Source organism: Lampetra planeri, chromosome 63 (assembly GCF_965212315.1).
Source record: "Lampetra planeri chromosome 63, kcLamPlan1.2.h2, whole genome shotgun sequence".
Classification (NCBI taxonomy): domain Eukaryota; kingdom Metazoa; phylum Chordata; class Hyperoartia; order Petromyzontiformes; family Petromyzontidae; genus Lampetra; species Lampetra planeri.
In genome coordinates this window covers 2760932-2780891 of record NC_136169.1, presented here as the reverse complement: position 1 = coordinate 2780891, position 19960 = coordinate 2760932, and the positions used below count along the sequence as shown (strand labels likewise).

At 51.5% G+C, this 19960-nt stretch overlaps 2 protein-coding genes across 3 annotated transcripts; one reads left to right on the top strand and one right to left on the bottom strand.

Moving 5' to 3' along the window:
- Window positions 1-259: 259 nt before the first annotated feature.
- On the bottom strand, window positions 260-3620 carry H1-10 (H1.10 linker histone). 2 transcript variants are annotated; one of them, XM_078619474.1, is made up of 3 exons: window positions 3380-3620; window positions 1305-1783; window positions 260-750 (listed from the first exon to the last, which is right to left on the bottom strand). In XM_078619474.1, the coding sequence occupies exons 1-3, from the start codon at window positions 3603-3605 to the stop codon at window positions 448-450; spliced, it is 1008 nt and encodes a 335-aa protein (XP_078475600.1). In that variant the 5' UTR covers window positions 3606-3620; the 3' UTR covers window positions 260-447. The 2 variants fall into 2 exon arrangements, with proteins under 2 accessions (XP_078475600.1, XP_078475601.1); XM_078619475.1 differs by having other exon boundaries at window positions 1305-1780.
- Window positions 3621-4720: 1100 nt separating this feature from the next.
- On the top strand, window positions 4721-18338 carry LOC144736829 (menin-like). Its single transcript, XM_078619473.1, has 10 exons — window positions 4721-5067; window positions 7254-7764; window positions 9748-9983; window positions 10690-10818; window positions 11968-12008; window positions 12455-12542; window positions 12665-12801; window positions 14271-14403; window positions 14625-14801; window positions 17054-18338. Exons 2-10 carry the CDS (start codon window positions 7299-7301, stop codon window positions 17564-17566), a joined length of 1920 nt encoding a protein of 639 aa, XP_078475599.1. The 5' UTR covers window positions 4721-5067; window positions 7254-7298; the 3' UTR covers window positions 17567-18338.
- Window positions 18339-19960: the final 1622 nt, after the last annotated feature.

The following is a 19960-nucleotide window of genomic DNA, read 5'->3' as shown; positions in this document are numbered from 1 at the left end:
TACCACCCGACAAGAATGTCACGTTTACTCAGTGTACTCAATAACCAACCGAGAACCAAACTGACAACCACAGCAGCGCGAGACTAATGCTGGCAACTGAGAAGCGAGCTCCGGGTTAGGCTACGTAATTTTCAGAACCAAATTCCAGAACCCAATTGCTGCTAAATTCAGCCATTCGAAAAATGTTTCGTCAAATCTCCAGTGAGGGACCCGACGCATGAATAATCGGCGCATTGTTAAACACTCTTACACGCGACCATTGACCTGGTTTTGGCTTTTATCTGCTGGTGGAAGGTCTCGCGAAATAAACTTGGCCGAATTACCGAAAAAATCAATTACGCTCCATAATAATGGCGGCGAAAACCGACGACGGCATTTACTCCTTAACTCAGTGACGCTAGAAAGCCCGGGGCTGGTTACAGAACGCCAGCGCTGGCCGCGGGGGACCTACACCCTCTTGACCTTTGACACCTTGGTCGGCTTCTTCCCCTTTGCGATGGCCTTGGACACCGACTTTCCCACCGAGGTCTTCACGGACTTCTTGGAATGCTTAGCCTTCTTGTTCTTCTCCTTGAGGCTCTTCTGCTTCTGCTCCTTCTTCTTTTTCTTCTCCTCGGCAATGCCCCTCAGCGCCTTGGGCTCGGCCTTCACCACGCTCTTCTTGACCACCGGCTTGGAGGAGGTGGGGGCGGGAGGCTTGGATTTGCCCTTCTCTTCCGCCGCCTTCTTCTCCAGCTTGTTCTTGTTCAGCTGCCGGAAAATGACGTGAGAACATTGAGAGACTCTCGCACACACACGAGGTGGAGACACGAGCTCAAGAGAATCAGCCGACAGCCTAGTGAGACAATTCAATCGCGCTGGAGACACACACAGGGTGGACATGCAGTATAGTACGGGACAAACATCGGTCCTCAGTGTAAATTTAGACAGAATTCCGTTCCTTCGAGGACCACCTGTGGATTTGTAGTCAAGTCTCAGTCTGCTGACTTAATTTAAGTCAGCATATTTCATTTTAATCACAAAATGAAATGCACAGAGACTCAATTAAAAGTTTTACCAATTAGAATTCGTTTATTTTGGGTTTGAATCGCCGTGCAAGTATGTAATTTTTTTACTATAACCCTCTGCTTTGCGACGGAGAATCAAATGTAGTTGTCATGTGGGCAAATGTACCAATTGATTCCGTTTTTCAGCAACACCAGAATGCTGCAAAGCCCAATAAAATTTTTGACAATTTCCAACATATCCCAGAGGCGCCGACTGCCACCCGACCGCCTGCCCGCCCGCCCGCCGGCCCCACTTACCTTGAAGGAGCCGTTGGCGCCCGTGCCCTTCACCTGCAGCAGCGTATCATTCTGCACCAGTGCCTTCACCGAGTACTTGAGGTAGGTGCGCCCGTGCTCCTGGTCGAACCATTCCACCTTGCGCGCCTCGGCGTACACGCGGGCGAGCGATGAACCGCCGCGCTCACCCAGCGCGCGGATCACGTCGATCACCAGCCGGCTGTATTTTCCCGGCTGGTTCTTCTTCTTCTTTTTCTTCTTGCCGCCGGCGCCAATGCTACCGCCGCCGCCACCGACGTGCAGGTAGGGCGGCTTGGTGGGAGACGGCTTGACGCCCACCTTGATGGCCACCTTGGCCTTCCTGGCCTTGCCCTTCCTGGCGACGACGTCCGGGTCCTGGTCGTCGGAGTGCGCCTCAGCGTGGAGCTCAGGCGCCACCGGTGCCACCTCCAGGGAGTCCATCGCTTCCACCGAGGACATCACCGGCACCACTACGACTGCTGCAATAACGGGGGGTGATTGCGGCCACACAAACAAGAAGCAGCAGCAACAACAACGACGTCCCCCATGTAGCCTTCACCAGACTAGGAAAGTGCTCTTTGGTTCTTTCGGTAAAGTCACTTAGGTATAAAATATAATAAATTAAATCACGACGTTTCGATTGCAACACAAGCAATCATCATCAGACGATGATCATCATCAGACGATGATTGCTTGTGTTGCAATCGAAACGTCGTGATTTAATTTATTTTATTCCGACGTGACTTTACCGAAAGAACCAAAGAGTATGGATCCCTGCAGTCACGAAAACTTCAAATCTAGACTAGGAAAGTGCTGTTAGAAATGCACCTTTAGACGCTAATGTGGCACAAGAACGGGGCAGGCGGTCCACACCCCACGACGGGCCGCGTTTGTCTCCCCACTGCTGACGTTTACACACCGCACCAAGTACCCACTTGAGGCTGAGTCGACCTAGGGGAGGCCCAGGACTGGTTCAAATATTCGCCACTGATTACACTCGTCAACAAAAAAAAAATCTGGCCTGGACGTTTGCAGCTGTTTTAGACTAATTTCAGGGTGCCGATTCCAAATCTGATCTCAGATTTGCTCTATCACATCTCATTTTTATGCTATCGGCATACCCCATTTTCATTGATTTTACCCGAAATTAACTTGTCACTTATGATTGCAAGTTGTTGCGAGTCAGTGACTGCTTTAGTTATAAAATATGGTGCTGTATTTTTAGGATAGTGTTTATAATATCATTTTATGTAGATATCCACGTTATTTAAATATTTTTCTTCTCCAGTTTTTATAAAAAATGCAATATTTGATATCTCAAAAACATGTGATAGACAAAAACTGTTGCCAGATTTGGAATCAGCACCCCAAAATTACATTAAAAGCGTTGGAATACCTTATGCCAGAAAAAGTGTGTTGATCAGTGTTATCGGTCCTGGGCGGGAAACGAATTTGGATGGCCGGATTCATAGCGCGGTGCGCTAACCACTGTACTACCGCTCCCCATACACTCGCACACACAAAGACAAAAACCTTTGAGGCAAGTGCTGTGAGCGAGTACCACCACACCCGGCCACCTTTATCTCCCCAGTACACACTACACTCGTTTAAGGCTGAGTCGACCTAGGGGAGGCCCGTGACTTATCAGATAAATACAACTAATGGTCGAATCCATGTCATGTGATTCCACGCCCGATTTCCTACAAACTCGAAATGCTACGGGGACCCACGAAACGCATCTCGTGTCAGCAGCAGCAGATTGACGTGAACACGAGAGAGTAACGTAACGCAGAGTAACGTAACGCAACGAGAGATGAATGTTACATTGTAATGCAAATGTAACGCCACACGGTGTAACGTAACGCAGGAGGGGAAGGGGGCTAACGTGGCAGAGAATAAATTAGCGCGGCGTTAACTGCGTCACGACGCGAATCGTCGAGTCTCACGCAACAAAAAAAATCCAGCACGGAAACTCCCGCCTCGCCTCGAGAGCGCTTTCCACGTTCCTATGGCCGAGACCTCGCCTCTCAACAATTGCATCGCTGCGCAAGAGCCCCCCCCCATCCCCCCCTCACCTTGGAAGTGTCTAGGGGGGCCCGAGGAGACGACGAAGAGGAGGAGGAGAGACGAAAAGACGGAGACGCGGGGAAGGTTTGACGCGCTGCGGTGAGGTAAACAACCACCCCAGCGACAGTGGATGAAACGCGCGCTCCCATTGGCTGAGAGCTTGAGACCAGCGGATGAGACGCGAGCTCCCATTGGCCAGGAGCTTGACACCAGGGATGTGACGCGAGCTCCCATTGGCTGAGAGCTCGAGACGAAGGGGGGAGCTGTTGCAGTGGGATGAGACGCGCTCTCCCATTGGCCAGGAGCTTGACACCAGGGATGAGACGCGAGCTCCCATTGGCTGAGAGCCTTCGACCGGGAGGAAGACGCGCGCTCCCCCATTGGCTGCGACTGGTCGTAGCTGGGGGGGGGAGGGAGTGAGACGTGGCCTCCTATTGGCTGCAGTGAAGGTGAAAGCTAGGCTCTCATTGGCTGAAATAAGAGCATCAGCTGAAGCTGAACTCGCCCGTTACAATGCCACATGGTCTCGGGGTGCACCTAGCCTGGCACCGGCGCTATGGTGACGTCACCATCGCAATGGCGACGTGAAAAAAGCTTGATAGCTCATCGGATTCCTCAAAGGATAAATACAGATTCTGATTCTGCTCGTGTTGAACCAATGGATGCTGAAATTCTGCACAACGTGAATGAAGGCCCTCTTGTGAAGGCTGATTAAATGTGAAAAAAATGCAAATAAAAAAAATACCAAAACAAATTTGCACTTCTTCTTGGTTATTTCGGTAAAGTCACGTAGAAGGGAAGTAATACAATAATAAAAAATAAAACTGAGGAAGGCTGCTTGCGTTGTGGCCGAAACGTCGTGAGAATTATTTTATTATGTTTTATTTTTATTATTTTATTATTTCCCTTCTACGTGACTTTACCGAAAGAACCAAGAAGATCAATCCCTGCAGTCACGAAAGCTTTAAATCGAAATTTGCACTTGGTGAGACACATTTGGAATTGTTTACTTTCATGAATGAATCAATCCTTACGATTCTCCGTACACGAGGAAATCGTTAGAATCGATCATTTGGCTTCACTAACGTTAAGAATCGCGATCCGAGAATTGAAAAGGTCTAATCGATTCTCCCCAAAAGCAAATCTAAGCTCAATTCTCGGCCACGGCACGATCCACTTCATCCAACCGCTCTTACCAGCGTGGTGAAGTATGGTCAAACAACCCCCTCGCGGCAGCTGGGGGGGGAGGGGCTCTTAATCCGTCAAAGTAATCGATTTCTAAATCGATCCTACGATTAATGGAATCGCGAGGAATCGGAATTCAATGCGCGCCTCCCTACAATCCGAGAATTGATTCGTTCGCGATTTTAATCGTTACCGGGAATCGATCCACACCACCTCGGCGGCCTGCGCAACTCCCGTTAAGAGAAGCGGTGAGAAAACCACGCCATCGTGCAAACAACCACCGGCAATCATCATCGCCATCAGTCAGCATGCGGTATCATCATCATCATCGTCGTGGTCACGGTGTTGGAGGTTGAGGAGGTTGGTGTAGAAACAGCTTCTTCATCGACTTGCAGTAATCCCCTCCACCCCGAGCTGCGCTTTCCCGCGCATTTTTCACGTTCATTCATTTCGTTCAACTCGGCTCCATCCACCAACAGCTGTGTGACGACAAGCCCCGACTCCTGCGCAGGTAACTCACCAGCTCACTCACTACCTCACTCACTCACCAACCCACTCACCAGCTCACTCACCAACCCACTCACCAACCCACTCACCAACGCACTCACTACCTCACTCACCAACCCACTCACCACCTCACTCACTACCTCACTCACTACCTCACTCACTACCTCACTCACTACCTTACTCACCAACCCACTCACCAACCCACTCACTCACCAACCCACTCACCAGCTCACTCACCACTTCACTCACCAACCCACTCACCACCTCGCTCACTCACCACTTCACTCACCAACCCACTCACCAACCCACTCACCAACCCACTCACCACCTCAATCACCAACCCACTCACCAACCCCACTCACCACCCCCACTCACCACCACCTCACTCACCACCTCACTCACCAACTCACTCACTCACCAACCCACTCACCACCTCACTCACCACCCCACTCACCACCCCACTCACCAACCCACTCACCAACCCACTCACCACCTCACTCACCAACCCACTCACCAACCCACTCACCAGCTCACTCACCACTTCACTCACCAACCCACTCACCACCTCGCTCACTCACCAACCCACTCACCACCTCACTCACCAACCCACTCACCACCTCAATCACCAACCCACTCGCCAACCCACTCACCACCTCACTCACCAACCCACTCACCAACCCACTCACCAACCCACTCACCACCTCACTCACCACCTCACTCACCAACCCACTCACCACCAACCCACTCACCACCAACCCACTCACCACCTCACTCACCACCTCACTCATCACCTCAATCACCAACCCACTCACCAACCTACTCACCACCTAACTAACCAACCCACGCTACGCGCAGGGGTCGTGCGTTTCTCCTGTACCCCCCTCCCCCCATGAACGTGAACCCATTGATTCCTCCACCGTCGTGTTTTAACGATTTGGTGGTAACGGAACACACCGCACAGCGCATCTCGCACGCAGCTCGTCGACTGCCCCATCCGGCTGTTTAAGGGACCGTCCATAAATGACGTCACGCGATTTTGGACGATTTTTGACCCCCCCCCTCGTCACACGGCGTCACAAAAAGTCAGATCCCCCCTCAAATATGACGTCACAAAGCTCTGCCCCCACCCTCCCCCCCCCAAAAAGTAAAACATGCTTCAAATCGCTTTAAACTATTGTCATTGTAGTGCGTATTTAATGTGGCGCTGCACTCTGATGTTGTAGGAGAAACATTTATCAAAAAGTCTATTTAATTAAGTAGAACGTGTTGTCTATGTTTATTTAAAGTTGCGCATTTTGATGTGACGTCACGTTTCTCAAACCCCCCCCACCTCGTCACAAATGTCTGACCCCCCCCCTAGGTGCGTGACGTCATTTATGGACGGCCCTTAATCGCACCCACACACGATGCTCAACCACAACCATCACGCTGCGTGTCGGTCACACCAACGCAAATATCCCCCCCACCCCCATATGTTGTGCTGTAAAAACCTTTAATTCACAGACCTTTGAGGCAAGTGTTAGCGAGTAGCACCTATATACTGTGGATTACTGGTAGGACCCTCCTGGTTACACCAGCCCACAGGGGATTATTGTGCCCGTCCGTCGTGCAGGGATGGGCTGGGTCGGGAGGGAGGGGCTGGGTGGGGAGGGTGGGAGGGGTGGGTAGGGGCTGGTCACCCCGTGGTGCCCTTATAAAACTCAACGTTTAACCTACTCGCACCGGCTTGTGCCCGCCCTCACGGTCGGGCATATTTGCGGAATACACCACGCCGCCGTTGACCCTGGCCATTGACCGAGCAACCCAACGTTCCTACCAGCCTCCTCCGCAGGAATGTGTTTAAAAAACACTGTTTTTTGCAAATACGTATATCGATGTGTCTGGCAATACACAACGGGTTAACCTGTCAACTAAGAAATGAAGGGAGCTGCCATAGAGCTGTGATGGTTAGCATACGAGAATTGCAATCAGAGGTCGTCGGTTCGATTCTATGAACCATTCTCATTCTTCCGGTTCACCCTTGGTGTAATGTGGTGTGGTGTAGTGTGCAGTGTGGAGCGGTGTGGTATAGGGTGGTGTGGTTCTGTGTGATTGTGATTTTGTGTGGTGGTGGTGTGGTGCAGGGATTGGTGTGGAGTAGTGCATTGTAGTGCTGTGTGGTACGCTGTGGTGTGGATCTGTGCGGTGCAGGTTTGCTCCGTGTGGTGCTGTGCGGCGCCGTTTCCCTGCGCCGCGATGGGCATGAAGGAGGCGAGGAGGCTGTTCCCACTGCTCAGCGTGGACAGCGTCGTGCGCCTCTTCGCGCTCGAGCTCGGCTCGGACGAGCCCGACCTCGCGCTCCTCTCCATCGTGCTGGGCTACGTCGAGCACCAGCTCACGGTGGCCGTCGCGGCCCGTGCCACTGCCGCCACAACAATAGCCGCCGCCCCACCGCCGGGAGAGGCGGTCGAGGAGGAGAGGGGGGAGGAGGAAGCGGCGTGCTCATTCCCGCCCGTTCCCTGGCAGCCCGTGGAGGCGCTGCGCTGCCGCTTCGTGAGCCACGTGCTCGGCACCGTCGACCTGACGCAGTTCCGGCGTGGCGCGGGTGGCGGCACGGGCCGCGAGCTCGTGAACAAGGTGTCGGACGTGGTGTGGGGCACGCTGCACCGCTCCTACAACAAGGACCGTGCGCACATCCACTCGCTCTACAGCTACCTCACCGGTAGGACGACGGTGGCAGCCGCCAGAGGTCGCAACCGGGTGCCCGATACCCGTACCCTACCCGATACCCGGCTACCCATACCCGGCCGGGTACGGGTACGGTTAGCCGTTTCCGACCCTGGTGCGGCCGGGTACGGGTAGGCCGTGAGTCACCGGTGAATAACCGTTTGTCACTCATTTCGGGTAGGGTACGGGTAGGGAACGGGTACCCGTACCCGGCCGGGTACGGGTACCCATTTGCGACCCTGGTGCGGCCGGGTACGGGTAAGGAATCAAAACCCGTTTGTGACCTCTGGCAGCCGCTGTTTCGCCACAGAGTGCCGGTGACGTCGCCGCAGCGCTCACGCCAGGCTAGGTACACTTCACGTGAAGTGGCTAGGGCTCGCCGAGGGAGGTAGAGTCTGCGGTATGGGGGCTGGGGTGTGTGTAGCCAACGTCACCCAAACCACAAAATGGGTTTGGGTGACATTTGAGGGATGCGTTGATGGTTTCGGCGATGATGGTGACAAGCCTGGGGTGTTTCATTCAGACGCTGTCTTCCCGACAGACCTGTTCTTCACCTGAGGACGGCTGCTTGCGTTGTGGCCGAAACGTCGTGAGAATTATTTTATTATGTTTTAATTTTATTATTTCCCTTCTACGTGACTATACCGAAAGAACCAAGAAGATGAATCCCTGCTGTCACGAAAGCTTTAAATCGAAATTTAAAGGTGACAAGTTTGTCGATGAAGTCGGTGCTGAAGGAGGCTGTGAGCTTCAACGATGCTTGTGGAGCATTGTGATTGAGGCACCAGGCTGCTGCTGGGATGGAGGAGGTCTTTGAGGACTTTCCTGAGGTCGCGAGGGCATCCCGAGGCAGTTTCGATGTGAGTTATGATACAGGAGGTGTGTGAATCAAGACCCAGCTTGTTGGCTATCTTGCAACGGGTCCAGTCGTTGGTGAGCCCACTGTGGGAGTAGGTTCGTTCCGATCGCCTCCTGAATCCCTCAACGTGGATGAAATTAGCGGATAGCCAGCAGGGGTCATGGAATGATGCGTGGGGTGGTTCGAGGTCTGAGAGTCCAGCCAGTTTTGGTCAATGCTGTCCTGAGATGAGCTTTGCTGTGATGGACGCAAACGCACAGTTTGCGTGAAGGGGATAAGAGAGTGGGAAATTCGATGCCTTTGAGAATGCGCAGGTAGTGGGTAGTTTTGATGACGAGAGGTCTGGGTGATTGTGGAGAAGTGACGAATCAGGTGGTCGGTCAGAATAGCTGACTTGGAACGACCCGACCGGAGAGGGTCAACAGCCAAGATCAGATTCAATGAAGAGGTGCTGATGGTGATATTCGGATTGGGTCAGCGGTGGTAATTGCCACATTATAGCATGAGCCAAAGTTACCTCGAGACAGCTGTCAGGCCTGGGCAATTGAAGTCGCCTGTGAACACCAACCGTTTGGTCACGTTGGAGATAAAAAAAAAAGTCTGAAAGTTCATTAAGTAAGTTGATCCTGCCTTCAGGAGAGTCGTAGATTAGGATGAGTAAAAACCTGGTTGTTCTGGTGGCGAAGATGTTACCTACCTCGCCTGGTATACAGGAGGTTGTGAGTTCGATCCCGACTCTGACCTCCTTAGCTGACCATGTAATTCGCACCTCCGATTAGCATGGTTGGCTCCACACGGTGCGCATTAAGTTCAACATGCATACTTCGAGCTTGCGTGTTCTCCCCGTGGAGGCGTAGATTTTTCTCCGGATCATCTGGTTTTTCCCTCCACATCTCTAAACATGCGTTTAAGAGTATTTGGCTGCTAGACATTTCCACGTGATAAGCCACTTCATTGAGCTATGGTTTGTGGCCAGCTCGCTTTTAATGCTATACGAATGAAGATGCTGTGTGGGTGATGGTGATGACATTGTGCATAATACATAACGATGATCCGGCAATGAGTGAATGCCTATACTGATGATTCGCCACCTCCCCCCGCTGCCATGTGCCGGTGCAGGCTTTGAGAAGCCCGTGAACTTCTCGGGAGCGAAACTCGATGCGTTCGGCGTCGCGTTCGCCGTGTCAGCCGCGTGCCAGGCCCTGGGCCTGCGCGACGTTCACCTGGCGCTGTCCGAGGACCACGCGTGGCTCGCGTTCGGCCCCGTCGGCGAGGAGACGGTGGAGGTGACGTGGCACGGCAAGGGCAACGAGGACAAGCGTGGACAGACGGTGGACGCCGGGGTCGCCGAGAAGGTGAGCGAGCCGCGGCTGGGTGGTAACAGGTCGCTGCTCACAGTTAGGAGCCTCTCGGGGGGGGGGGGGGGGGCTGAGGCTCCTAACCGGTAGCTGAGAAGACACTGCCAAGAGCCATGGGTTTAATAATAATAATAGTTCAATTTGTAACGCGCGCAAATTTGCAGACGTAGTGGCCGCAACTCAGAGGCGCGGAGCCAAGCTCAGGTAGTCCCCGAGTTACGATGGGGTCGTCGTAACGCATCTTCATCGTAAGTAGAGGACTACCTACCTGTACTTATGTATGTTGAACTTCTATCGCGCCGTACGTAGCCGACCGTGCTTATCGGAGGTGTGGGGCTAGGACAACAAACTAAATACAAGACGCACTTTTTTTATCTAGATGATTTAAAAGTGCATAGCTCCGGTGGCTTCCTAATATCGGAAGGAAGAGCATTCCAGATGGCCGCAGAAGATCATCTGAAAGCACGCGATGCGGTCATTGTCTTTATTCAATGGCTGGTCAAAAGCCGCTGCGATTTTGCGTGATGGTTTATGTTCCTTGATGAGAAAATGATGGGTTGTGCCGTGAGTCTGGATTTGTAATGCGCACCGTTTTCATACGGAGGGGGGCGGGGGGGGGGGGAAACCCGCAGGAAGGCAGCCAGAACCGGCACCAGCAATTGCCCGAGCTCTGTGGTCCCACTCTGTGATGTTTGCCCAACAGATGTGGCTGTACCTGAACGGGGCGTATCTGCGGTGCACCAGGAAGATGGAGGTGGCGTGCATGGTGGCGGCCATCAACCCGTCCATTGACAGCCACACCGACAGCCTGGAGCTGTGCCAGCTGCAGCAGGTGGGAGCCTGCCGATGGCCGCCATGGGCCCTGCCTAACGAGCCATTACACCAACACACACAAAATAATTCTGCTCGAAATTATTTTGGACGTGCGTTAAAAAATCCAATTAAATTCTGAAAATTCTTGGAAGATTTTTCCACCATCATCCTCGCCACTACCGTCATCGGCAGTGGCTTTTTTGTGTTAAGTTTGTTGTTCTTCCCCCGCACCTCTGATTAGCACAGTTGGCTGCGTACGATGAAAAATAAGTTCAACATACCTAAGAGATGTGGTCATAAGCTAATGTTGTAGGCGAGCGTATAGACGTGTGGAATTAGTTGCGATTTTAATGCAGTAAAAAGTGAAACACGGGGGAGTCGGTGAGGGACGTGATGATGTCAGCTCAGCAGGGGCTCGGTGTCACACTGACGAGAAACACTCGGTAAGCCCTCGATGTGCACGTGGGAAAAGTGAAGTCAGTTTTCTGGGATCCCACCCCTTCCTCTCAACGTGTCACATTCTATTCTGCTCATCATCACAGCTCGCTCTTGGACCCCCCCCCCCCTCCTCCCCTTCTCTGCGTCTATTCCTCTATACCGCGACTCTGTGTGCATTGAGTTGCACCCTACAACTCACCTACTCACTCACTTAATCACTCGCCTAATAACTCACCTACTCGCGCACCTGCTCACCTATTCGCTCACCTAAACTACTGACGTACCTACTCACCCACTCATTCAGAACTTCCTACTCTTCTCTGGGTCTTCGCCTCTATAGCGCAGTGGCTTCAGTTTAACGGGGGAATGAATACTACTGGGCGGTGTGACCTTGAAAATAGCAAACTTGAATTCTGAGTGGAACCCCGATGATCATATTCTTAGGTTTTTTCGGTAAAGTCACGTAGGTAAAAAATTTCAATTAATAAAAATCAAATAAAAATCACGACGTTTCGGAGGCAACACAAGCATCCGTCTTCAGGTGGAACCGTCACAGCACGATAGCGGTATCAAGTAAGAGAAATTCCAAGAAAACAGTCCTTGTATATATACTGGTTGAGGGTGGGAGGAGCCAAGGTAGGCCCTGGATATTATTATTGTGAGGCTGAAGGACGCTGTTAGGATTGAGCCTTTGTTGTGTAGATGATTATGTTTGTGCTGTATTCCACAGAAACTCCTGTGGCTGCTCTATGACCTGGGCCACCTGGACAGGTGAGCACATCTCTTGATTTGGTTCGGTGCCATGTGTCATCTGCCTGTGTCCGCGAGTGACTTTGTGTGTGTGTACACTTATCAATGCGGTGTCTCTGCGTGTCTCTGCGTGTGTGTGTTACTGTGTATGTGTGTCCACTATGGGGAGCGGTAGTGTAGCGGTTAGTGCGCTGCGCAACAAACCCCGCAACCTGAGTTCAATTCCCACTCACAGCCAACACCAGTGACGATTTTCTGAACCAGTCCTGGTCCTCCCCAAGGTCAACTTAACCTCAAATGAGTACCTGGTGCGGTGTGTAAATATCGTCACTTGGGAGACAAAGACGGCCAGGCGTAGTGCTGGCCACCCAACGCCTCGTGTTCCGTACCGGCCTTCATAGGTGCTTGCGAACAGCACTTGCTCCGACGGTCTGTTAAGGCTACACGGGGGATCTTTGTCTTTGTAGGTATCCCATGGCGCTGGGCACGCTCGCCGACCTGGAGGACATGGAGGCGACGCCAGGCCGACCCGAACCCCTCGCCCTCTATCAGCAGGTGCACCACCGAACTCTTGAGCTGTACGAGTGCAGGAGTCACGGTTCGGGAGAATACGTGAATTGTGTAACCCATCATTGGCGGCGATTATTATTATTATATATTTCTTATTCACCTCGCAGGCAATCGGTACGGCTCAAAAGTTCTACCGGAACCAGCACGTCTACCCGTACCTGTACCTGGCCAGCTTCCACCAGCGCCACCGTCACTTGCGCAGCGCGCTGCAGGCCTGGGGCGAGGCAGCAAGCGTGGTGCAGACGTGAGTTGTCGCAGTACTGACCTGCAGTACTCACCTGCAGTACTAACCAGCAATACTTACCCGCAGTATTAACTGGCAGGACTAACCGGCAGTACTGACCCATAGTACTGACCCATAGTACTTACCCGCGGTACTTATCCGCAGTAATTACCTGCAGTACTGACTCACAGTCCTGATCCGCAGTACTAAGCCACCGCAGTACTAACACGCAGTATTAACCCGCAGTCCTGACCCACAACACTAACCCACTGCACTGACCCGCGGCACTGACCCGCATCCCTGACCCGCAGCACTAACCTACAGCACTAACCCACAGCACCAACCCACAGTACTAAGCTACAGTACTTACCCGGCCGTGTTTGTCGGGCAGTGCTGTGTCAGGCAGTGCCGGGGAGTGGTGGTGTAGCGGTTAGTGCGCTGCGCTACGAACCCGGTGACACGCGCTGGATTCCCGCTCACGGTCAACATCGGTAACAATTATCTGAACAGGTCCGGGGCCTCCCTTAGGTCAACTCAACCTTAAATGAGTTAACTGGTGTGGTGTGTCGTAAACATCACCACTGGGGAGACAAAGGCGACCGGGAATGGTGTTGCTCACCCACCTCCTTGTATGCATTGTTGGCCTTTATAGGTGCTCGATAACAGCACTTGCCCAAGAGTCTCCGATTTGGACGGTTGGCTACGTATGGTGCAAAAGAGTTCCACATATCAGGCAGTGCTTACCTGGACCACCCAGACATTTAATGAGAAAATGGCGAAGACTTTGCCAAGGTATCTCGAGACACAGCCACCCACACACCGAGTTCTGGATATCATGGACTGAGGTTTCCCTACCACGCGCTGAGTTACGGATATCACGTACTAAGGTTTCTATGTCACATGCTGCCATTGTGGAAATGGGCACCTGCACCAACTCCCGATTTTCGTTCAGTGGGCAAAACAGATGGGGGGAAAAGGAGGCAAAGCACTGTGTGAGCCAGTTTGTGATGGGTCTTGTGTCCAGTGTGTGATGGGTCTGGGGTGCAGCGGTGGCAAGATTTGAACTGCCTCGCTGGTATTAAGGAGTGTTTTGGCTGCTATAAATTACCACGTAATAAGCCATTTTGTTGATCTATCATTTGTGGTCAGGTGGCTTCTGAAAAATATCTACATATCTCAGTGGGCCTTTCCTGGTAAACTAAAAATAGTTTAAATAGTGGAAAGTTCCTCTTGGGTTTTCCCTACCTGTCCGTGCTGTTCCAAGTTCAGGGCTAAAGACCTTCGCTTTATCCTCTGCTCATGCCTGACCAGCGGTCTCTGTAAACATGCCCAACGTCTCTGAGCATCGTTGTGAGATACAGTCCCGTTGTAGACGTCAGGTAAATGCATTTCGTTGTATTGTTCCGTAGCGTTGAAGGGTCACGGCAGTCCGCGCGTCGGCGTTCGCAATTGGTCAAGGCGCGATGCTCTCTCTCTCTCTGTCTTGGCAGCTACAATTATAACCGGGAGGATGAAGAAATATACAAGGAGTTCTTTGACATCGCCAACGATGTGATCCCGAGCCTGCTCAAGGAGATGGCGAGCAGCGAGGAGGAGGTGGAGGCAGAAGGTAGCGAGGGCAAGGTAGCTGCCGCACCACGCTAACTACACTGGCCAGACTCCTGCCACACTGCCAACTGGGCCACACCGCAAACCCGGGCATCCTGGCCACGCCACCATCTCAGCCACCCCTTCACCCACAGCCACACCTCCACCCCGACCACACCGCTAGCTGGCCACTCTGCTAGTTCTGCTGCTGCTGCTGCTGCTACCGCTGTTGATCCGATGCTGCTGGCCGTGACCAGGACGGTGCGGTGGGAGCAGCGGGGAAGGCGACGGGGCTCCACGACCCCTGGGCGTTCGCGCACCTACTCCGCTTCTACGACGGCATCTGCAAGTGGGAGGAGGGCAGCACGACGCCCGTGCTGCACGTCGGCTGGGCTACCTTCCTCGTGCAGTCCGTGTCGCGCTTCGACAGCAAGGCACGCGCACACGAAACGCACGCACGCATGCACGCAAAGGTCCATCCACGTGACCCGAACAAAATGTTTGAGGCATGCGCTGTTAGTGAGTGGCGGCTACAAAGCGGAATCAGAATTCTAGATTTGAAGCTTTCGTGACCGCAAGGATTCATATTCTTGGGTTTTTTCGGTAAAGTCACGTAGGTAAAAATGTAAAATTTAAATTTAATAAGAGTTAAATAAAAATAAAATAAAAATCACGACGTTTCGGAGGCAACACAAGCTTCCGTCTTCAGGTGGAACCGTCACAGCACGCTCGCTGTATCAAGTAAATGAGAAATTCCAAGAGATCCGACCCCGTATATATACTGGTTGAGGGGGGAGGAGCCAGGACAGGCCCCCTTTTTATTATTATGGTAAGGTTGGTGCGGCTGAAACTACGGCTAGTCTACATAACAAAGGACTGAGCCTTTGTTATGTAGACTGGCTGAGAGGGTGGGGTGCCAGAGTTGTTAAATCAGAATCTTTATTTAGACTGGAGCAGGAATCTGAAGATCTGTGAAGCTCTTTTGCACAGATGGCCAGCAGCGGCGGGAGCTGCCAGCACGGCCCACTAGAGGTTGATGTGGCCAACGCCACACGCGACCACCTTTGTCTGACCAGTGCTGATGTTTACATACCGTACCAGGTACTCATTTGAAGGCTGAGTCTACCTATGGGAGGCCTAGGACCAGTTCAGATATTTGTCGCCGTTGTTGGCCATACAAAACAAGATAAATTCTTCTCCTTGGTTCTTTCGGTAAAGTCACGTAGAATGGAAATAATAAAATAATAAACATAAATACAATTATTCTCACGACGTTTCGGCCACAACGCAAGCAGCATTCAGACTGTCTTCTCGACAGACCTGCTCTCCACCTGAGGACGGCTGCTTGCGTTGTGGCCGAAACGTCGTGAGAATTATTTTATTATGTTTTATTTTTATTATTTTATTATTTCCATTCTATGTGACTTTACCGAAAGAACCAAGAAGATGAATCCCTGCAGTCACGAAAGCTTTAAATCGAAAGATAAATTCTATTCTTAGCGACCACCTTTATAGGCCGACACAGGACATGAGGGAGTGGGTGGCCATCACCACGTTTTTGTCTTCCAAGTGGCAAAGTTTACACACAACACGAGATATTACTTTGAGGCTGAGTCGACCTAGGGGAGGTCCAGAGCCGTTTCAGATAATTATCACTGGTGTTGGCCGTGAGCGAGAATTGAACTCAGGTCGCTGGGTTGATGGTGCAACACGCTAAACGCTACATTACCGCTTCCCACATACACACATGCTCGCATGTTCACACCCAGCTCGCAGCTTTCACAGGCTTTTGAGGCAGTGCTTGGTAGTGAGCAGCTGTGAAGGTTGGCACAGAACATGTGGGGATGGTGTGTCTAGCACAGAGGTCGCAAACGGGTTTTGATTCCTTACCCGTACCCGGCCACACCAGGGTCGCAAACGGGTACCCGTACCCTACCCGATACCCGGCTACTCATACCCGGCCGGGTATCGGGTAGGGTACGGGTACCCGATTGCGACCTCTGGGATGAAGCCATGTTTGCAGGCGCGGGTGGGTTGATTCTAGGAACTTGAATTGTGAGAAGAGACAAGACGTTGGGAAATGAGTGACAAACAGTGACTCACGGCCTACCCGTACCCGTATCCAGCCGCACCAGGGTTGCAAACGTGTACCCGGGCCGGGTACGGGTAGCCGGGTATCGGGTAGGGTACGGGTATCGGGTACCTGATTGCGACCTCTGGTCTAGCACCACGCCTGATCGCCGTCATCTCTCCAGTGCTTATGTTAGGTTGAGTTGACCAGGCGAGGCTCAGCAATTATACAGCTTTTTTCCCACTTATATTAGGCATGACCGGATAAAACCTGGATATACAGGTGCACAGTATGGAAGTGCTGTTGACGAGCACCTATGAAGGCCAGCAAGGCGCCCGAGGGGATCGTGATGTTTTCAACACACTGCAGTATTCATTTACAGCCGAGTTGACCTCGGAGAGGCCCAGGACTAGTTAATATATTCGTTAATGATGTTTGGCTTGAGCGGAAATTGATTACAGGTCGCCAGGTTCGCAGCACAGTGCACTAACCGATGACATTACCACTCCGCCCAACAACCAGCACACAACCAAATATACCTACACACCTAGCCAGCATAAACGCACGCAATAATTTCCTTGCTCCTGCACTTGTACCGTGTGATGATCGGTTTAGGCACGGCAGCTGGTGACGGTGGAGTCTCAGGACCCAGAATCGGATTCGGACGAGAGCCAGGAGGAGGCCGGGGCTCGCGAAGATGGGGTCAGAGCTGCGGGCGGCAAGAAGGGGGCTGCGACGGCCGCGGCAGCTACAGCGTCGGCCGCGTCAGGGAGGGGCGGCCGTGACGAGGCAGCGGCAAGCCGCCGTGTGTCGCGCCAGAACTCTGGTGACGCAGCGCCGCCAGCTCCCTCGGAAGACGGCGATCGGGCCGCGACGTGCCACCAGCAGCTTCCCCCGCCCGTCCCCACGGCGACCGGCAACCCAGGCCTTGCCCTGCTCAGCAAGAAGATGAAGGGCATGAAGGAGCTGTTTGTGAGCGCCAAGCTCAACACGAGCGCCATCAAGCTGCAGCTGACGGCGCAGTCGCAGGTGCAGATGGGCAAGCGCGCCAAGCCGGCCGGGGGCAGCGGCGCAGGTGACTACGCCAGCCCAGCCGCCGGCAAGAGGCAGCGCAAGTTAGTCAGCTGAGCCACGTGCGGGGCGCGAGGCTGCATGGTTTGGCTGTCGGGTGGTGGAGGGTCTTTCCACATACATTTGGACAGATCATGACGTCACCTCATCCAAAAATCTATAATGAATCAACATTGGTTGTGAAAATCTACGTTTTAATTGGTCATATATGACTATATCTCAAGGCAAGGTGGATCTGAGACCATCACCAGCCTTAGTTTTAGTAAATTAGACATGTCCACCGCAGCAGAAAACCTAATAGCCTCCACAGCATAGTCGGTCAGCAGAGCTCTTCATTCTAATATCTTTAAGAGCTAAATAAGTTTCAGGAAAGAATTTGTGTAGTTTTGCTATTCCTCCATTGAAGGAGTGCAGACGACAATGGTTTACTATATGGTCCACTGGGCAAGGTTGCATGGCAGTTCGGAAACCTTGGGATCAGTGGTTGCCACGGACCACTGGTGGGTCCGCAAGACCTTTGGAAGTATTCCCTGGCACGTTTGTAGATAGGATTTTTTTCACAAACCCGTATTTTTTTCACAAACCCGTATTTTTTACTGCATTGGTGGGCCGTGAAATATGTGTGAGGGTAAACAAAGTTCTGTGAGCTCAGAAAGGGCCAAGAAAGTTTGGGAACCGATATATGTTGTTACTGAGTACTGGTCAACTCAGCAGTGCGTCAAATTTATTTTGCAATGTAACATACACGTTTGTGCGTTTTTTATAAGATTGTATAGTACTAAACGTATGTGTGATTGTGTGTATATATTAAATATATAAGTTCGAGTAACACTGTTCGGTTTCCTGTTTAGTAATCCCTTATGCTTTGAGTCAAGATTTTATGCTCACACCGTCCATCCAGCAATACAATTCAACTGGGAAATATCAGAACACTGCCTCTTTCATGAAACACATTAATGTAGAGATATTGTATACATGTGTTTGTCGTATTTTTATGATTCTTAATATTTTCTCCATTCATATTTATACCTCTGTTACTCCAGTTCATTTTTTTGGAAGTAATCTTCTGTCCTGTTGAATAACTTTGACCTCCGTTCTGATGTATATGCTTATGTTCGGCAAGTCGTTTTGCGGGAGAACTCTCCAGCTCCAAACTAATATATATTTTTATATCTACATATAGAGTAGCACTTATATTTATTGTTTTTGAGTAGCCGCTGTTGTTAACGTTCCAGAGAAAGCAATGCATTTGTAAAGACAGTACAGGGGATTAGCGGCCACAGGGGGTAATGACAGCGGAATTATCATAGGAAGAGACTAGGGGCCACAGGGGGTAATCACAAGTTTAGGGACAGACGGGAAGATCTAGGGTCTACGAGAAGGATCGAGAATAAGGGCTGTGGCCAAGTGATCGAAGGGGACAGGTGTGGATCAAGGATTGAGAGCCAGTGAGAGGGTTCGAGAGTATGGGCGTGGCCAAGAGTCAAGGGATGGCCACGCTGGGGATAAAAGGGGTCTATAGGAGAGACTGAGGCTGCTGCTGGAGTCGGGGTCTTCGCCTGTCAAGTTACAACTGTGTCTTTAAAAAAGAATCATCAAAAGGCAGTGTCTCCTGGAGTCGTTACAACTGGTGTCAGAAGTGCTGATATCATTATGTCACGATATAACCGGCAAAAAAACCCACCTGAAGCGACTTTGGATGATGAGGAAGAGGACGAAGAGGAGACCCCCCCCCCCTTCAGTCAGCCCCAGGAGGTGGGGTCTCGGTCAACAACCTCGCTGAATTTAGCGAGTGAAAAAATTAACCCGTAAAAATTAAGTTTATCACTCTTAAATCCTTTATATGCGTGGCGGCTAGAGTCCTCTCGTCCTCTGGCTTGAGATGGCTGCCACCTATGGGTCAGATGATTGTCTGCCAGCATTAAGCAATTGGTAAATAAATAAATATCCCCTAAACAGTGTACAATTTTGGAAAAAAAATTTCACGAAAATTCATTTTCACGCACAACGAGTCTGTGGAAAATGTCAGCTCGATTGGGGACGAGAAGTGGGTTAAAAAAACGACCGAAAGATTTGCACGGTCGTAAGCAAGCAACCACGCAAGCACGCAAGCAAGCAAGCGAACTTAATATAAAGGATTTTTTTTTAAACGCAGTAATGGAGAGGAGCCCCCCCCCCCCCCCCCCCCCCCCCCCCCCCCCGCTGCCCCGCTCCATACAAAAAAGACATCTGGAGATGAATTATTCACAAGCTTTGTCTTGGGAAAGTGGTAAAGTTGGATTGACCACCACCTCATCGTAATATTTAACTTAATAGAATGTATTGTTATATGATGTAGCTCAGGAGGTTTTGAATACAACGAGTTGCATGTTTGTGAACACCCACCTATTTATACATAAGTGTCATGAGATCTGGGTTACACATGATAACGAATTATGGAAGTTTTGTATT

What these genes read in the sequence shown, in the direction of transcription:
- H1-10 (XM_078619474.1), bottom strand. Translation starts at nt 3,605, where the DNA reads ATGGGAGCTCGCGTCACATCCCTGGTGTCAAGCTCCTGGCCAATGGGA. An exon ending in CCCCCCTAGACACTTCCAAG is followed by an intron (nt 1,784 to 3,379) that starts GTGAGGGGGGGA and finishes CCGTTATTGCAG; the next exon opens with CAGTCGTAGTGGTGCCGGTG. An exon ending in GCGCCAACGGCTCCTTCAAG is followed by an intron (nt 751 to 1,304) that starts GTAAGTGGGGCC and finishes ATTTTCCGGCAG; the next exon opens with CTGAACAAGAACAAGCTGGA.
- LOC144736829 (XM_078619473.1), top strand. Translation starts at nt 7,299, where the DNA reads ATGGGCATGAAGGAGGCGAGGAGGCTGTTCCCACTGCTCAGCGTGGAC. An exon ending in GCTCTACAGCTACCTCACCG is followed by an intron (nt 7,765 to 9,747) that starts GTAGGACGACGG and finishes GTGCCGGTGCAG; the next exon opens with GCTTTGAGAAGCCCGTGAAC. An exon ending in TGTCGCGCTTCGACAGCAAG is followed by an intron (nt 14,802 to 17,053) that starts GCACGCGCACAC and finishes TGATCGGTTTAG; the next exon opens with GCACGGCAGCTGGTGACGGT.